The sequence below is a fragment of the Setaria italica genome, chromosome VI, assembly GCF_000263155.2.
Source record: "Setaria italica strain Yugu1 chromosome VI, Setaria_italica_v2.0, whole genome shotgun sequence".
Lineage (NCBI taxonomy): Eukaryota > Viridiplantae > Streptophyta > Magnoliopsida > Poales > Poaceae > Setaria > Setaria italica.
Genome location: NC_028455.1, coordinates 30,173,847 through 30,185,717, shown reverse-complemented (window position 1 = coordinate 30,185,717; position 11,871 = coordinate 30,173,847). Strand labels below are relative to the sequence as shown.

The 11,871-nt window shown below is 44.2% G+C and overlaps 1 protein-coding gene across 1 annotated transcript; it reads left to right on the top strand.

The window, feature by feature from the left end:
- Positions 1 to 483: 483 nt before the first annotated feature.
- Positions 484 to 8,545, top strand: LOC101758836 (IAA-alanine resistance protein 1). The gene is given in 13 exon segments (XM_004973594.4): positions 484 to 1,215; positions 1,217 to 1,262; positions 1,264 to 1,408; positions 1,499 to 1,582; positions 1,676 to 1,725; positions 2,673 to 2,724; positions 3,413 to 3,517; positions 3,856 to 4,052; positions 7,115 to 7,267; positions 7,384 to 7,491; positions 7,854 to 7,955; positions 8,039 to 8,083; positions 8,208 to 8,545. Coding segments are annotated over 13 exon segments (1,422 nt in total). The 5' UTR covers positions 484 to 1,033; the 3' UTR covers positions 8,361 to 8,545.
- Positions 8,546 to 11,871: the final 3,326 nt, after the last annotated feature.

Below are 11,871 nucleotides of genomic sequence, written 5' to 3'. Positions count from 1 at the left end.
GCCCGATCCTTCCTGGCTCGGATCTCGCCGGGGTCGGGGAGAGGGCCACCGGATCCGGGGGCGTTGGGCGCTCTCGGTTGGTTGAGGACGCTGGAGTGGGGGGAGGGGCGCCGCCAGGGTGGGGGACGAGGTTCCCGGAGTGGAGGAGCGCGCCGCCGCCGGGGTGGACGAGGAGGACGCCATGGTGGGGGAGCGCGCCGCTGTCGGGGTGGGGGACGAGGCCACCGGGGTGCGGGACGAGCCTGCCGGGGTTAGGGAGCGTGCCGCTGCCGGGATGGATGAGGAATACGTCGAGATGGAAGGTTGAAGAAGAAAAGGAGGGGGAAGAAAAAAACGGTAGAAACAGATAAGGAACAGAACGGTGTGGAACGTTCGACCGTCCGGACGGCCTCACCATATGGTTTCCCAAAATTATTTCCCCCTTACAGCCCTCCGCGACCATGCAACCGCGCGACCCTCCTCACAAGTTCACAACCAACCAATCAACCGGCTTGATCATGCTCCCCACAAGCTATCATCAACCTGTGGCCGTCTTCCACCCGACGATCTTTCCTCTCTTTGTAGCCCTGTGAAACCCCTCGACGTCCGATCCATCGCGGTGCCCGGAGCTCCCGGAAATTGCAGAGCCGCCTTGCTTGCCACCGACGCAAAGCGTACCGCGTACGCCGCCGCGGCGTACGGGGAGCACGAGCCCAGAGAAGCTCCCGGTTTCCCCGCCGTCGAGTCGGAATCCAGAATTCTCCGCCCCGTGCTCGATCCGAGGCTCCGCTGCGCCCACCACTCATGTCGTAGCGACCCGAGCCTTTTTAATTGGTCTTTTTTGGTTTTTAATTTTCCCCGAGTTAATCGAGGGGTGTAATTATAAATTTGGGGTCATGGACGTGGTGACGTTCGGCGTGGTGGTGGGCATAGTCGTGCTCCTCTTCGTGCTCGTCCTTGTCGTCACCATCGAGGGCGTCTGCAAGCGCCCCTCCGCCTCCTGACTCCTCCTGATTTCCTTCCCCCACCACAAAACCCCGCGCGAGACCTAGCAATGCGCCGCCGCACCCTCGCCGCCGTCCTGCTCCTCCTGGCGGCCGCCGCGGCCGTGCCCGCCCCCGCCGGCGGGCACTCGGACGCCTCCTGCCCCTTCCATGACCACGGCGGCCACGGCCACGCCGAGCCGCCGCACCACCACCAAGACCACGGCGGGCACGGGCACAGCTGCGGCGGCGGCGGACCACGAGCACCACCACCACCATCACCACAGCCACGACGAGATCCCGGCGGCTCCTTCCCGAGGAGATGGCCGAGGAGGCGGATCTCGAGCTCGAGTCCTTCGGTTTCGACGAGCACGACCACGCCCACCACCATCACCACCACCACGGCCACCACCACCACCACGACGGCATGGAGACATCGCCCATGGGTTAGGCATTTACGCTCCGATCCTGCTCGATTTTGGGCGCGATTTGATTTACTCCGGGCGATCGAGTGATTTGGGGTTTCGATCGGGCAGGTGTGTGGCTGAGCGCGATGGGGTGCTCGCTGCTGGTCAGCATGGCGTCGCTCATCTGCCTCGTCCTCCTCCCTGTCATCTTCTGTGAGTGCCCCCTTCCTGGCCACTTGCAATCCGGATATTTGCTTGCCCTTCTGCGTAGGCTCTGATTGTTTTTTTTTTCTTTCTGTTTTGCAGTTCAGGGGAAACCGTCAAAGGCCATGGTGGATGCACTTGCAGTGTTTGGGGTAAGTGCAGAATCTGCAGCTGTTAGAAGATTTTGCTAAATCGAGGTAGCAGATCCATATGTCTGCAATCTAGTACTCAATTCTGTGTTATTTGGCTTCTCTCTTCTTCCTAACAAACGCTCAGAGTTACCTAGCCAATCTACATTACAATTGTTCCTGTTACATTCATAGCTTCAGATTAATTTACATTTTCTGAGGTAGGCTTCAACAATTACAAACTAATATACAGTCATAGCATTCACCGAAAGTCACAAACATGAATTATCTGTTATCTGACTTTGTTTCATGCCTTGACAGTTGGCTCTACATTTGAAATCACCGAAAGTAAAGAAACATGAACTATCTGTTATAGTACGAATTTGTTTCATGTGTGGACAATTGGCTCTACATTTGAAATGTTGCCTGTAAAATTCTGTCCATGGTGGGTGTTAAATAGTTTAGAAAACTTAGCTTGTATTGAATTCCATTCTGAGTTCTTTCTACTCAGATCAGTAGAAGAAAACAGTGCCACACAAGTAGAAAAACACGGATTTGTGTCGTCTGTTTATGGCACATTTTGATTACATAAATTCAGATGTTGTAACAGATCTGTGATGATTGTACTTGTATTAAATGCAAATGGTTGATATGTCCTCTGCCCTTGTTTTGTAAACATCCTTTTCTGGTGGAATATGTATATCAGCATGTTTTGCAAGTAACTGAAAGTAGAATGCTGTGTGAACGTGCCCCTTTTTGATATTTGAAGAAGTTTATATTCAGAGGAATCAACCATAAGATGGCACCCCTTAATTTTGAGATTATTTAGCTTATTTATGATGTTGTCTCGTGCCAATAGTGTTTGTTGAAATTTCAGTTTATCACTAATTTTTTCAGTTTTTCTACTTTGCTCAGAATCAGCAATGTTACAGCTTATTTGCTTTTCTTGTTTGATTTCAATGTTTCTGCAGGCAGGAGCAATGCTTGGAGATTCATTTCTTCATCAACTACCACATGCTTTTGGTATACCCTTTGATCAATGCTAAGGTCTTTTTTTGGTTCTTTTGTTTTTATTTGTGCTTGGTTCATATATATCTGTTGGCTTGTATTTTTCTAGTCACTGTTTTGTGCTTCCCATCTTAAACATCAATCTCATCAGCTATGATATAAATTGTTTCTGTATCTACTGTAGTTATACCTCTATCACCTATTAGTTTCTCAAGGACATAGAATATTGCCACTCATATTTTCACTGGCAGAGTAGGGTGTCTTGGAGCATTACAGATCGGGTGTATTTTTGCAAAGTTTTGCAAAGGTCCCAGAAAAGTTAGCAAATGAGTAATGATCTATTTACACCAATGTAACTAATGGCCCTAAATCAAGCTGCTTGCAATTTAATATAGAAGCATAGCTCCCGATCATATTTTATCTACTGCCCAATACTCTGTTAAAAGCATAAACCTTTGATTCATCTAGGTGAACCAGTTGGATTATGACCAATTTTTTTCCTACCATTCCTTGCATTATTAAACTGAAGTGTTGAACCTAAAAATGTCATAGTATCGGTATGTTGCTCATGCTAGCATCACATTTTGTGCATTCCTTCAGTTTGGTTCTATCACTCACCTTTTACATATAGCTGCAGTTCTTTTACTTCATTCACCTTAAGCGCGCTTTTTCTCACTTACCTCATTTTTCCATTGCTGCCTAGGTGGAGGGCATTCTCACTCGCATGATCATGAGGGTCATGATCATGCTCAAGAGCATGCGCATGCACACTCACTGAAAGATCTTTCTGTGGGATTGTCTATACTATGTGAGTATATCCTACACATGTATGTCTGATAGAGCTTTATTTAGTCCCTTAAGACACATTAATGTTTTGCAATATGTGGATGCCCCTTTCTTGACTGAGTTTTTACAGACTGTTTCTTTTAACTTGGAAGTATGTTCATGGTCACTGCCTACCAGCTGTGCATGTTAAATCCTCACAGGCACTAATCATTATAGTTCTCAATGACATGAAATTATTCCAAACATTTTATTGCTCAGCAGTCTTTGATCTCTTTCTTTCTCCGTGCATCTAGCTTGCTTGAGCTGTTTTCATTCTCCATGCGTCTAACTTCTAATCTTGTGTTCAACTATTTTATGCAGTTGGCATTGTACTGTTTTTTATCGTTGAGAAGATTGTGAGGTATGTTGAAGACAATTCTCAAAATGGGGCTCATAGCATGGGTCATGGGCACCATCACCACCATAAAAGGCATGATTCCAGTGATAAGGCCAAATTAAATCATCAAAAGAGTGATGGTGATGGAAGTCTTCATGAATCAGAAGCTACTATACGTAAGGTACATCTAATAAACTCTGTTTTGGATGCAAAACTAAAACTGTTTGATATGTTCTGAAGCCACTGGTCCTGAGGTGCTGTATGGTTACTTATGTATTCTTTGTGCAATTCATTTATGTTTGGCAAATAAAAGGAAACAAAAGGACAATAGGAACTTGGAAGTGGCCAAGTTTTTGTGAAAAAAAGCATGGAAGGCAGATGTGCATGTAGGGATGGCAACGGGGCTATCCCCGTCGGGGTCCGGTGGAACGTTCTGCACCCTGAGTAAACAAAATCACCCTGCTCCCCTTCCCCGACATTGCACACGGGGGCAATTTTCCCCCGTCCCCATCCCCGAGCAGGGATCAGACCCCCGACAGGGATCCCAACCCTGAAAAATCCCCGACATTCATAGCTATGGATTTCTTTCTCTGTTCGATCTTAGTGTGCAAAGAAAGCTTTGAAAGAAACATCTCAAGGATTACACAAGAACAAAACACAGACCAATCGGACAGCCATATGTACATCTATACAATTTGCTAGCCTTCTCAGTTCTCATGGAGCAAACAAAAAGAAAAAGAAAATCCCTGCAATCTTCACACTGACCTCTGGTTGCCTTCAAGACTCACCGTGCAAGGCAATAAATGTCAATCATTCACTGTGCAAGGGCGCAGGGCTCACTGCGCAGCGCGAGCATGCAGCTGCAACCTGTGCGGAGATCGACAGATTGTCACTTCTGTCAGCACTCGCTCGGCGGAGGTGATGCAGGATTCGGAGGAAGCGGACGGATTAGAGGCCGCGAGGATGTCCCAGTCTATGGCGGCGCCGGCGCCAGCACTAGGGAGATTGGGGAAGGGCTGAGGGGAGATGAGATCAACGAACGGCTGTCGCAGCCACGCCCTCGCGTACTCGTGTTCGCGTCATGAGGAAAGAGGGCAGCGGACTGGCGGCTGAGTGACAGGAGGAGACGAGGGGATTGGGAGAGCTAGGGTTAGCAGGTCACTGGCCAAATTTTATATCAGCTTGTGGGCTTGGGCCATATATTCTTTGCTGGGCTGATTTCAGCCTATATCTAATGCACATGCATATGAATTCGAGGCCCCCGATGGGGATCGGGGATGGGGAGCCGGGGAACGTCCCCGCCCCCACCTCACCCGACAGGGATGAGTTTTGGCCCGCTAAGCTCCCCGTGGGGAGTAAAATCAGCCCATTTACATCCCCTAATAGATGAATTCCCCACCGAGGATCGGGCCCCGTTGCCATCCCTATGTGCATGAAACATTCTTGTGAAATCTTACAATTTCATTTTAGAAATCATTGCTTATGTGAACTAAAAAATGCAGACGATATTTGGTTCAGCCAAAAGAAATATGATTCTCAGGCACATTTTATGAGAAAATGTAGAACAGAGCACCTTATTGAGGCAAAAACTGTGTTAGCAAAGCTAACCAACAGCTCTAAGAAAGTGGGTTGTGTCACAACTGTGGTGCAATTCGATCACTGACAAAACAAGGAATATCAAACTTGCAAAGTGTGTCAGTAAAAGAAATAGTTGAAAGGTAAGGACCACCTATTTTGTAACATTTGGTGACAAGTTAGAAGGAAAAATGTTGGCAGTCAGGTTTCGGTATTTAATGAGTCCATTTCAGTTCTAAAGAAACGTAAAAGTCTTGGTGACACAACTGCTGAACCCATGCATAAATGATGTGTCATGTATGTGGATTACTGGGGAGGGAGGGGAGGGTGGCCGGCGGCCATGGAGGGCCGACGGCGTGGGGGTGTTACTGTTCACGGCATGAACAGTAACCTGGGGGGAGGCGCAGGAGGCTAGGAGGCTGTTTTAGATGACCTTAGCAAAAGGTAGGACTGGACTAAGCCCTTTTCCTACTTGATTGAATCCATTGCCCCTCCCATCATATATACGGGGAGGAGGTGCCTTGACTTACAAGCAAATCTAACTTGACTTGAATTACAAGCAAACCTATATTCTAGACTCTTCCTAAAGACCTAAACCCTAACCTAGACGGATTCTCGGCGGCAGCCGTGCCACAGTACCCGCGGTTACTGTAGCACGCCCCTTTTGTGGGCGCGTTGGGCTTGTTGGACCATGTGCTGACCCTGTTGGGCCGGCCCCAAGGCCCAAGCACCCTAGATACATGACATGATGCCTTATTGCCCATTTTTCCTTACCTGATTTCTCCTTAATATACTTCTCATATAATTATTTTTTATACATTTTCCCCTCCAGAAGCTGTCCATTGTTTGCAGCAAGCTTTCAGTATATGCATGTTAATATAGTAGATTCCATTTAACAGAAATTCATTGGTGTCCTTGGGTTCTGATGCCCCCTGCAGCATAAATATAGGTAACCCAGCATGTTGCCGTGTTTCAAAAAATCATGTATTTAGTATACACAAAGTTACATAGACCTGCGAAAAATTCAATCTCAAATTCATCTTGGATTCAAATAAAACAAGTGTCAGCACATGATGAACAATGTCAGATTGACTTCTTGTCTATTTTGTTTCTTGACATCTAGTCATCTAGAACGAATTTGAAACTGAATTGTTGCAGCTATATATAACTTTATGTTTACTACATACTTGATGTTTTGACAAATTTTCGAAACACTGCAACATGATAAATTCACAATTGGGGACACCTGCACCCCTGGATATGAAGTCTTCACTATTTTATCTCTGGAGCTCGTAGGCAGGATATTATGCATTTATGCAATTAGTATACTATTTGTTTTACAGTTTTTATGGCATATCTATATTTTACCACTCAGTGGGACTACTGCATGAGTCACACCTCGCAGTGCTAAGAAAATGAGAATTTCTCTCACCAAGCAGGAATCTTTTTTGGCTATAGAATGCAGGTTTTTAACACTGTGCTTTGTGCCCAACTACCTAGGTTCACTAAGCATAAGAGAAGTGTAGGATAAGGATCTAAAATCAGAAGTTTAATTGCATCTTATTGGAAAATGTTAATTGTATACTTGATAGTATATGAAAATTATATGTGATGTGCATTTTAGGATCCATGACCCACTTATGAACTTGATGTGACTGTAATGAACAGAGGAGCTCTTCTGGCAGTACCAAGGCCACTGATGGAGAGCCTGCTAATTCTGAAAATCATCCTGCCCCTGACAAAGCATTATCAAGTGATGTTTCGTCTACTTCAAACTCTAACTTGGTGTTCGGCTACCTTAACCTTTTCTCAGATGGTGTTGTAAGTCTATTACCCGAACCATGTTTCGTGTTTCACTCATGCACATGTTTGTATGTTAGATTTTCTGTACTTCTTGCCAGCTTGGATTTTAATGGAAGTTCATGTGAATGATTCAGCATAACTTCACCGATGGGATGGCTCTTGGGAGTGCTTTTTTGCTCCAGGGTTCTGTTGGTGGCTGGTCCAGGACTTTATTTCTGCTTGCACATGAACTTCCCCAAGAGGTTATCTTCATCATCAAATTGATTTAAATATCACTATTGTACTTCTAGTTTGACTTTCCTGATGCATTCTAATTGTACTTTCTGGTAGTGTCACACGGTACTAGTGCTGACATTTAGGCAACATCTGACAAAACTAGGTCATGCTAGAATACTATTATGGAGCTATTATGCGATTAGATAATATCTATTAAAGTGCCACCATTTAATATTTTCTGGTTTCTGACACTACATTAGAACAGCTTGTTAGATGATCACCTCAAAATTTTAGTAGATGCTTGATTCAAAACTTCCTACCGCCATGTGTTTCCTTGGTAGAACAGTATTACTTGTTGATGGTGAACTTTTGTTCCTCTTTTGTTAAGGTTGGAGATTTTGGAATCCTTGTGCGATCAGGGTTCTCAGTATCTAAGGCCCTATTTTTCAATTTTCTCTCGGCGTTGGTTGCTCTTGCTGGAACAGCACTAGTGAGTTCTTATCCCTTCCTTCCGACTCCCAAATGAAAAAAAGACACTATAGATTTGGATGTCTTATTCTACTGCATTTGCAGGCATTATCGTTGGGAAAAGACCCTGGACATTCTTCTTTGATTGAGGTATATGCTCTTTCTACAGAACTTGAAAGAAATGAATTACTGATGAATTCTTGATTAGCTGTTGACATGTCTCATTGCTGGACCTAATTCCCTACCCTGCCCTTTGAACTGTCATTTTTTACAGGGCTTCACTGCTGGTGGTTTCATTTACATTGCTGTCGCGGGAGTCCTCCCGCAGATGAACGACCAGAAAACAACCCTTAAAAGCTCAGTAGTTCAGCTGATTTCCCTGGCAATGGGGATGCTGGTCGCTCTAGGCATTTCTCTGGTAGAATGATCTGAATCTCCATTTAACCAGTTGCAGCTTTAGATCGAACCGCGTTGCTCCAATCCGGTATAATTCTTGGACAGTTCCAGCCTGGAAGATGGGGGCTAAGGGGTGTTTGGTTCAGGAGGACCTCCTAAAATTCCTATCACATCAAATGTTTGATACTAATTACTAATTATAAAACCAATTGTACAGATGGAGACTAATTTACGAGACGAATCTATTAAGCCTAATTAGTCCATGATTTGACAATATGATGCTACAATAAAGATGTGCTAATGATGGATTAATTAGTAAACATGTGCTAATGATGGATTAATTAGGCTTAATAGATTCATTAATTAGGCTTAATAGATTCGTCTTGTGAATTAACCTACATTTATGTAATTAGTTTTATAATTAACTCATATTTAGTCCTCCTAATTAACGTTCGAATATTTGATGTGATATGAATTTTAGTCCAGATTAAAGAACCAAACACCTCCTAAATCTAAAAACTTCATAGAAATTTTGACATCTGATTATAGATTCGTCTGCATGGTTGGTAGGTTATTTTTTATAGGAGAAATACAGAGCATAATAAATCACAACAGGGTGACAATCAGTCAATCCATGGCAACTACCCCCTGAAGACAGTTCGGAGTGCAGTTCCGCCAAGTAGTTAAAACTTAAAAGGCACCCCCCGGCTGTATACCAACTAAATTCTGCACTTTCTTTGGTGCCGACTGACCCATGCCGACTCAAGACATGATGGTCATCAACAGGCAGTACAGTGGAATCCCAATTTCCTGGCGGAGGTGCTGGCCCTTTTGACGGCATCACCCGCTTGTCGCGGCAGCGGTGGCATTTGTTTCACGTTCTCCGCCCGTGATCATGTCCCCAGGCCGGTCAAATGGGAATGGACAAGATCTACCCATATTCCTCGTCCCGGAACCCTGGCTCGTCCGGACGCTTCCGAACTTTGCGTACAATTAACGAAGCTTGTTCTCGTGCTGATCGAAATTTTCCCGTTAGTCCGGTCCTCTTGCACTGTTCCGGCAGTAGCTTTGACAGCACGATGAAGGACCCCTTGGCCCTTGGTAGGTCGATAGGCGTTTGTGGTGATCACAAGGCAAGAAGGGCGCAGGAATTACTGCTCGGTCCTTTGTTCGACCTGCCGATCTCCCACCGTACGTTCTTGTCCCCAGATTCATAAATTGTGTACAGGAACGGAAACACCATGGTCGGCACAGGGGACGTGATGAAGGCTCCTTTTAATAATTTCGCATTGCGTCGTGTCAGGGCAGAGAATAGCTGGTTGGTCAGTGGTCACCGATCGCAGATCCAAAACTCCGACGCGCGACCGCGACTTGCGAGAGCTTGAGAAATTCATAAAAACCAGAAGTTGAGAGATGGATAAAACTCTTTGCGAATGTGATGCTAGTGCCCTTCCACTCGTATGGTTCCCAAAACTAGAATCATTGTTTGGAACGACGGGGTTTCAAATCAACCCTTACAAGATGCAATTTTAAGGTTCATATATATAGCAGTCAGATCAGTTTCCTTGAATTTTCAAAAGGCATCTCATTCAAAATTGGACACTTACTATACGAAAACTACGAGTCCGCAGTACATCACGAGACATTGGATTGTATAGTCCTATGTAGGATTAGATGTTGCGTATACTACTTACGGTCTTTATGCTTACAAGTTAATCAAACTACAGTGTCGTCTCCTGCATACGTATCCATAAGTCACACCGTTTACAAGTTACTCATACATGCTTTAGAAGCTTATTTACACACTGATTAGTGAGAAAGAGACGCATATACCGATTTCTTGGTTTTGTAAATAAGCTTCTAAAGCATGTATGAGTAACTTGTAATTACAACAAACATATCCTACCGATTTCTTGGTTTTGTAATTACAACAAACATATCATACTTACAAGTACCCTTCCGATTTCTTAGTTTTGTAATTACAACAAACATTTCCTAACTGCATTATAAGCGATTAGCTAGCGTGCATCACCTGTTTGCATAGCCTTTACTCCTAATATGTTTCTTTTCCCTGGCAAAAGGGGTTGTCTGCATTCTTTTACATGGGAAAGCTACATTATAATCGACTGTATGTCTACTTCGACACCTAGATTTCTCTCCTCTGATTTAGGCGAGGTCATATAGAGTAACTCCAGCGATAGTCCCCATACATGTTGTTAAGGATCTAGAGATAGATTTAGGGTTAGAGTTGGGGATTTGTTGGTTGGTTGATTATAGAGGGAGAAATTATTTGCTCAATGGTGACTATTGGTGGGCAGGTGACAAGGCAGTCAGGATGCTGCTAACCTGAATGATAAAGGATGGTTAATGGGCAGAGTTTGGGTGGCAGAACCAAAATGATAGTGATTGGTGCAGCAGCAAGTTAGGGTCGCAGATTGAGCGGCGCGGACTCTAGAAACCAGGAACAGAGGACAATGCAGGGGTGGAGCCATAGGGGCGGACCTACATTCAACTCAAGTGAGGGTACATGCCCTCACCCAAAATCTACAAGCCGAGCTAATTGACTAAATTTCATCATATAAAAGCTTCATCCATTTATCTACCTTTAAGGGTGCTTTCACTCAAATTGTACCCTAGGTCCGCCCTAGTCCACGGAAAAGGGAGGGTGAGTGATGAGGAAGAAAAATGTGGATGGAAATCTGGAGTTTGGACGGTTGAATCAAAAATCTATGGATCTAAAATTTGGGGCTTTTTGGGTCCAAGACCTTCTATAGATATATATAGGCTTACTCTAATGTCTTAATTTTTTTTCCCTTCCGCATTTGATAGACTATGACGTACACCGTAGTAGTAACTAGTGAGAATATTCAAGCGAGAATAGTTCCGCTTGTCCCCTCAAGTTAATTTTATTTGGACACTTGCAGTTGATCTGACATTGTAGGCAGAAATGATATTGTCATGATACTAAAGATGAATCTAACGATACCACTGCATGAGTACTACATTTTACTTAGCCAACGCTCTAATGAAACAATTATTTTTTTTATAGGTCAGCGAAACAAAATTTGAGTAAAGTGAGTTAAAGATACGTGAGATCCGCATTCAAGACAGAAAATCTGGACTCAATCACTTGGAAGTGTGTAAGGAAAATGACCCTAGGCTATTATGATTTTGGTGATTAATGACAACATAGTCATTGGGATTAATGTGTTTGCAAGATGTACCTTTGTAGGTGTTTTATAGGTCCCAAGGATGAATTGCAAAACCATTAAAATAAGAAGAAAAAGGAAGACTTAGAAGAATTTTATGGCATTCAAATGATAGCAAAATCCAATTTTAGTCCTATTCTAAAGCTTACAAATGATGGTAATGAAGACGGGGCAAAGACACACGAAAATTTGAAGCGAATCCTGCTGCAAATATACATTGACATATTCGACCGATTCATACTCTAGTAGCAATAACTATAACCGATTCAGTTGGTGACCACATGCAGGGTCAAGGTATGCGCGTGCACTGTTACCACCGATTCATAATCTGGT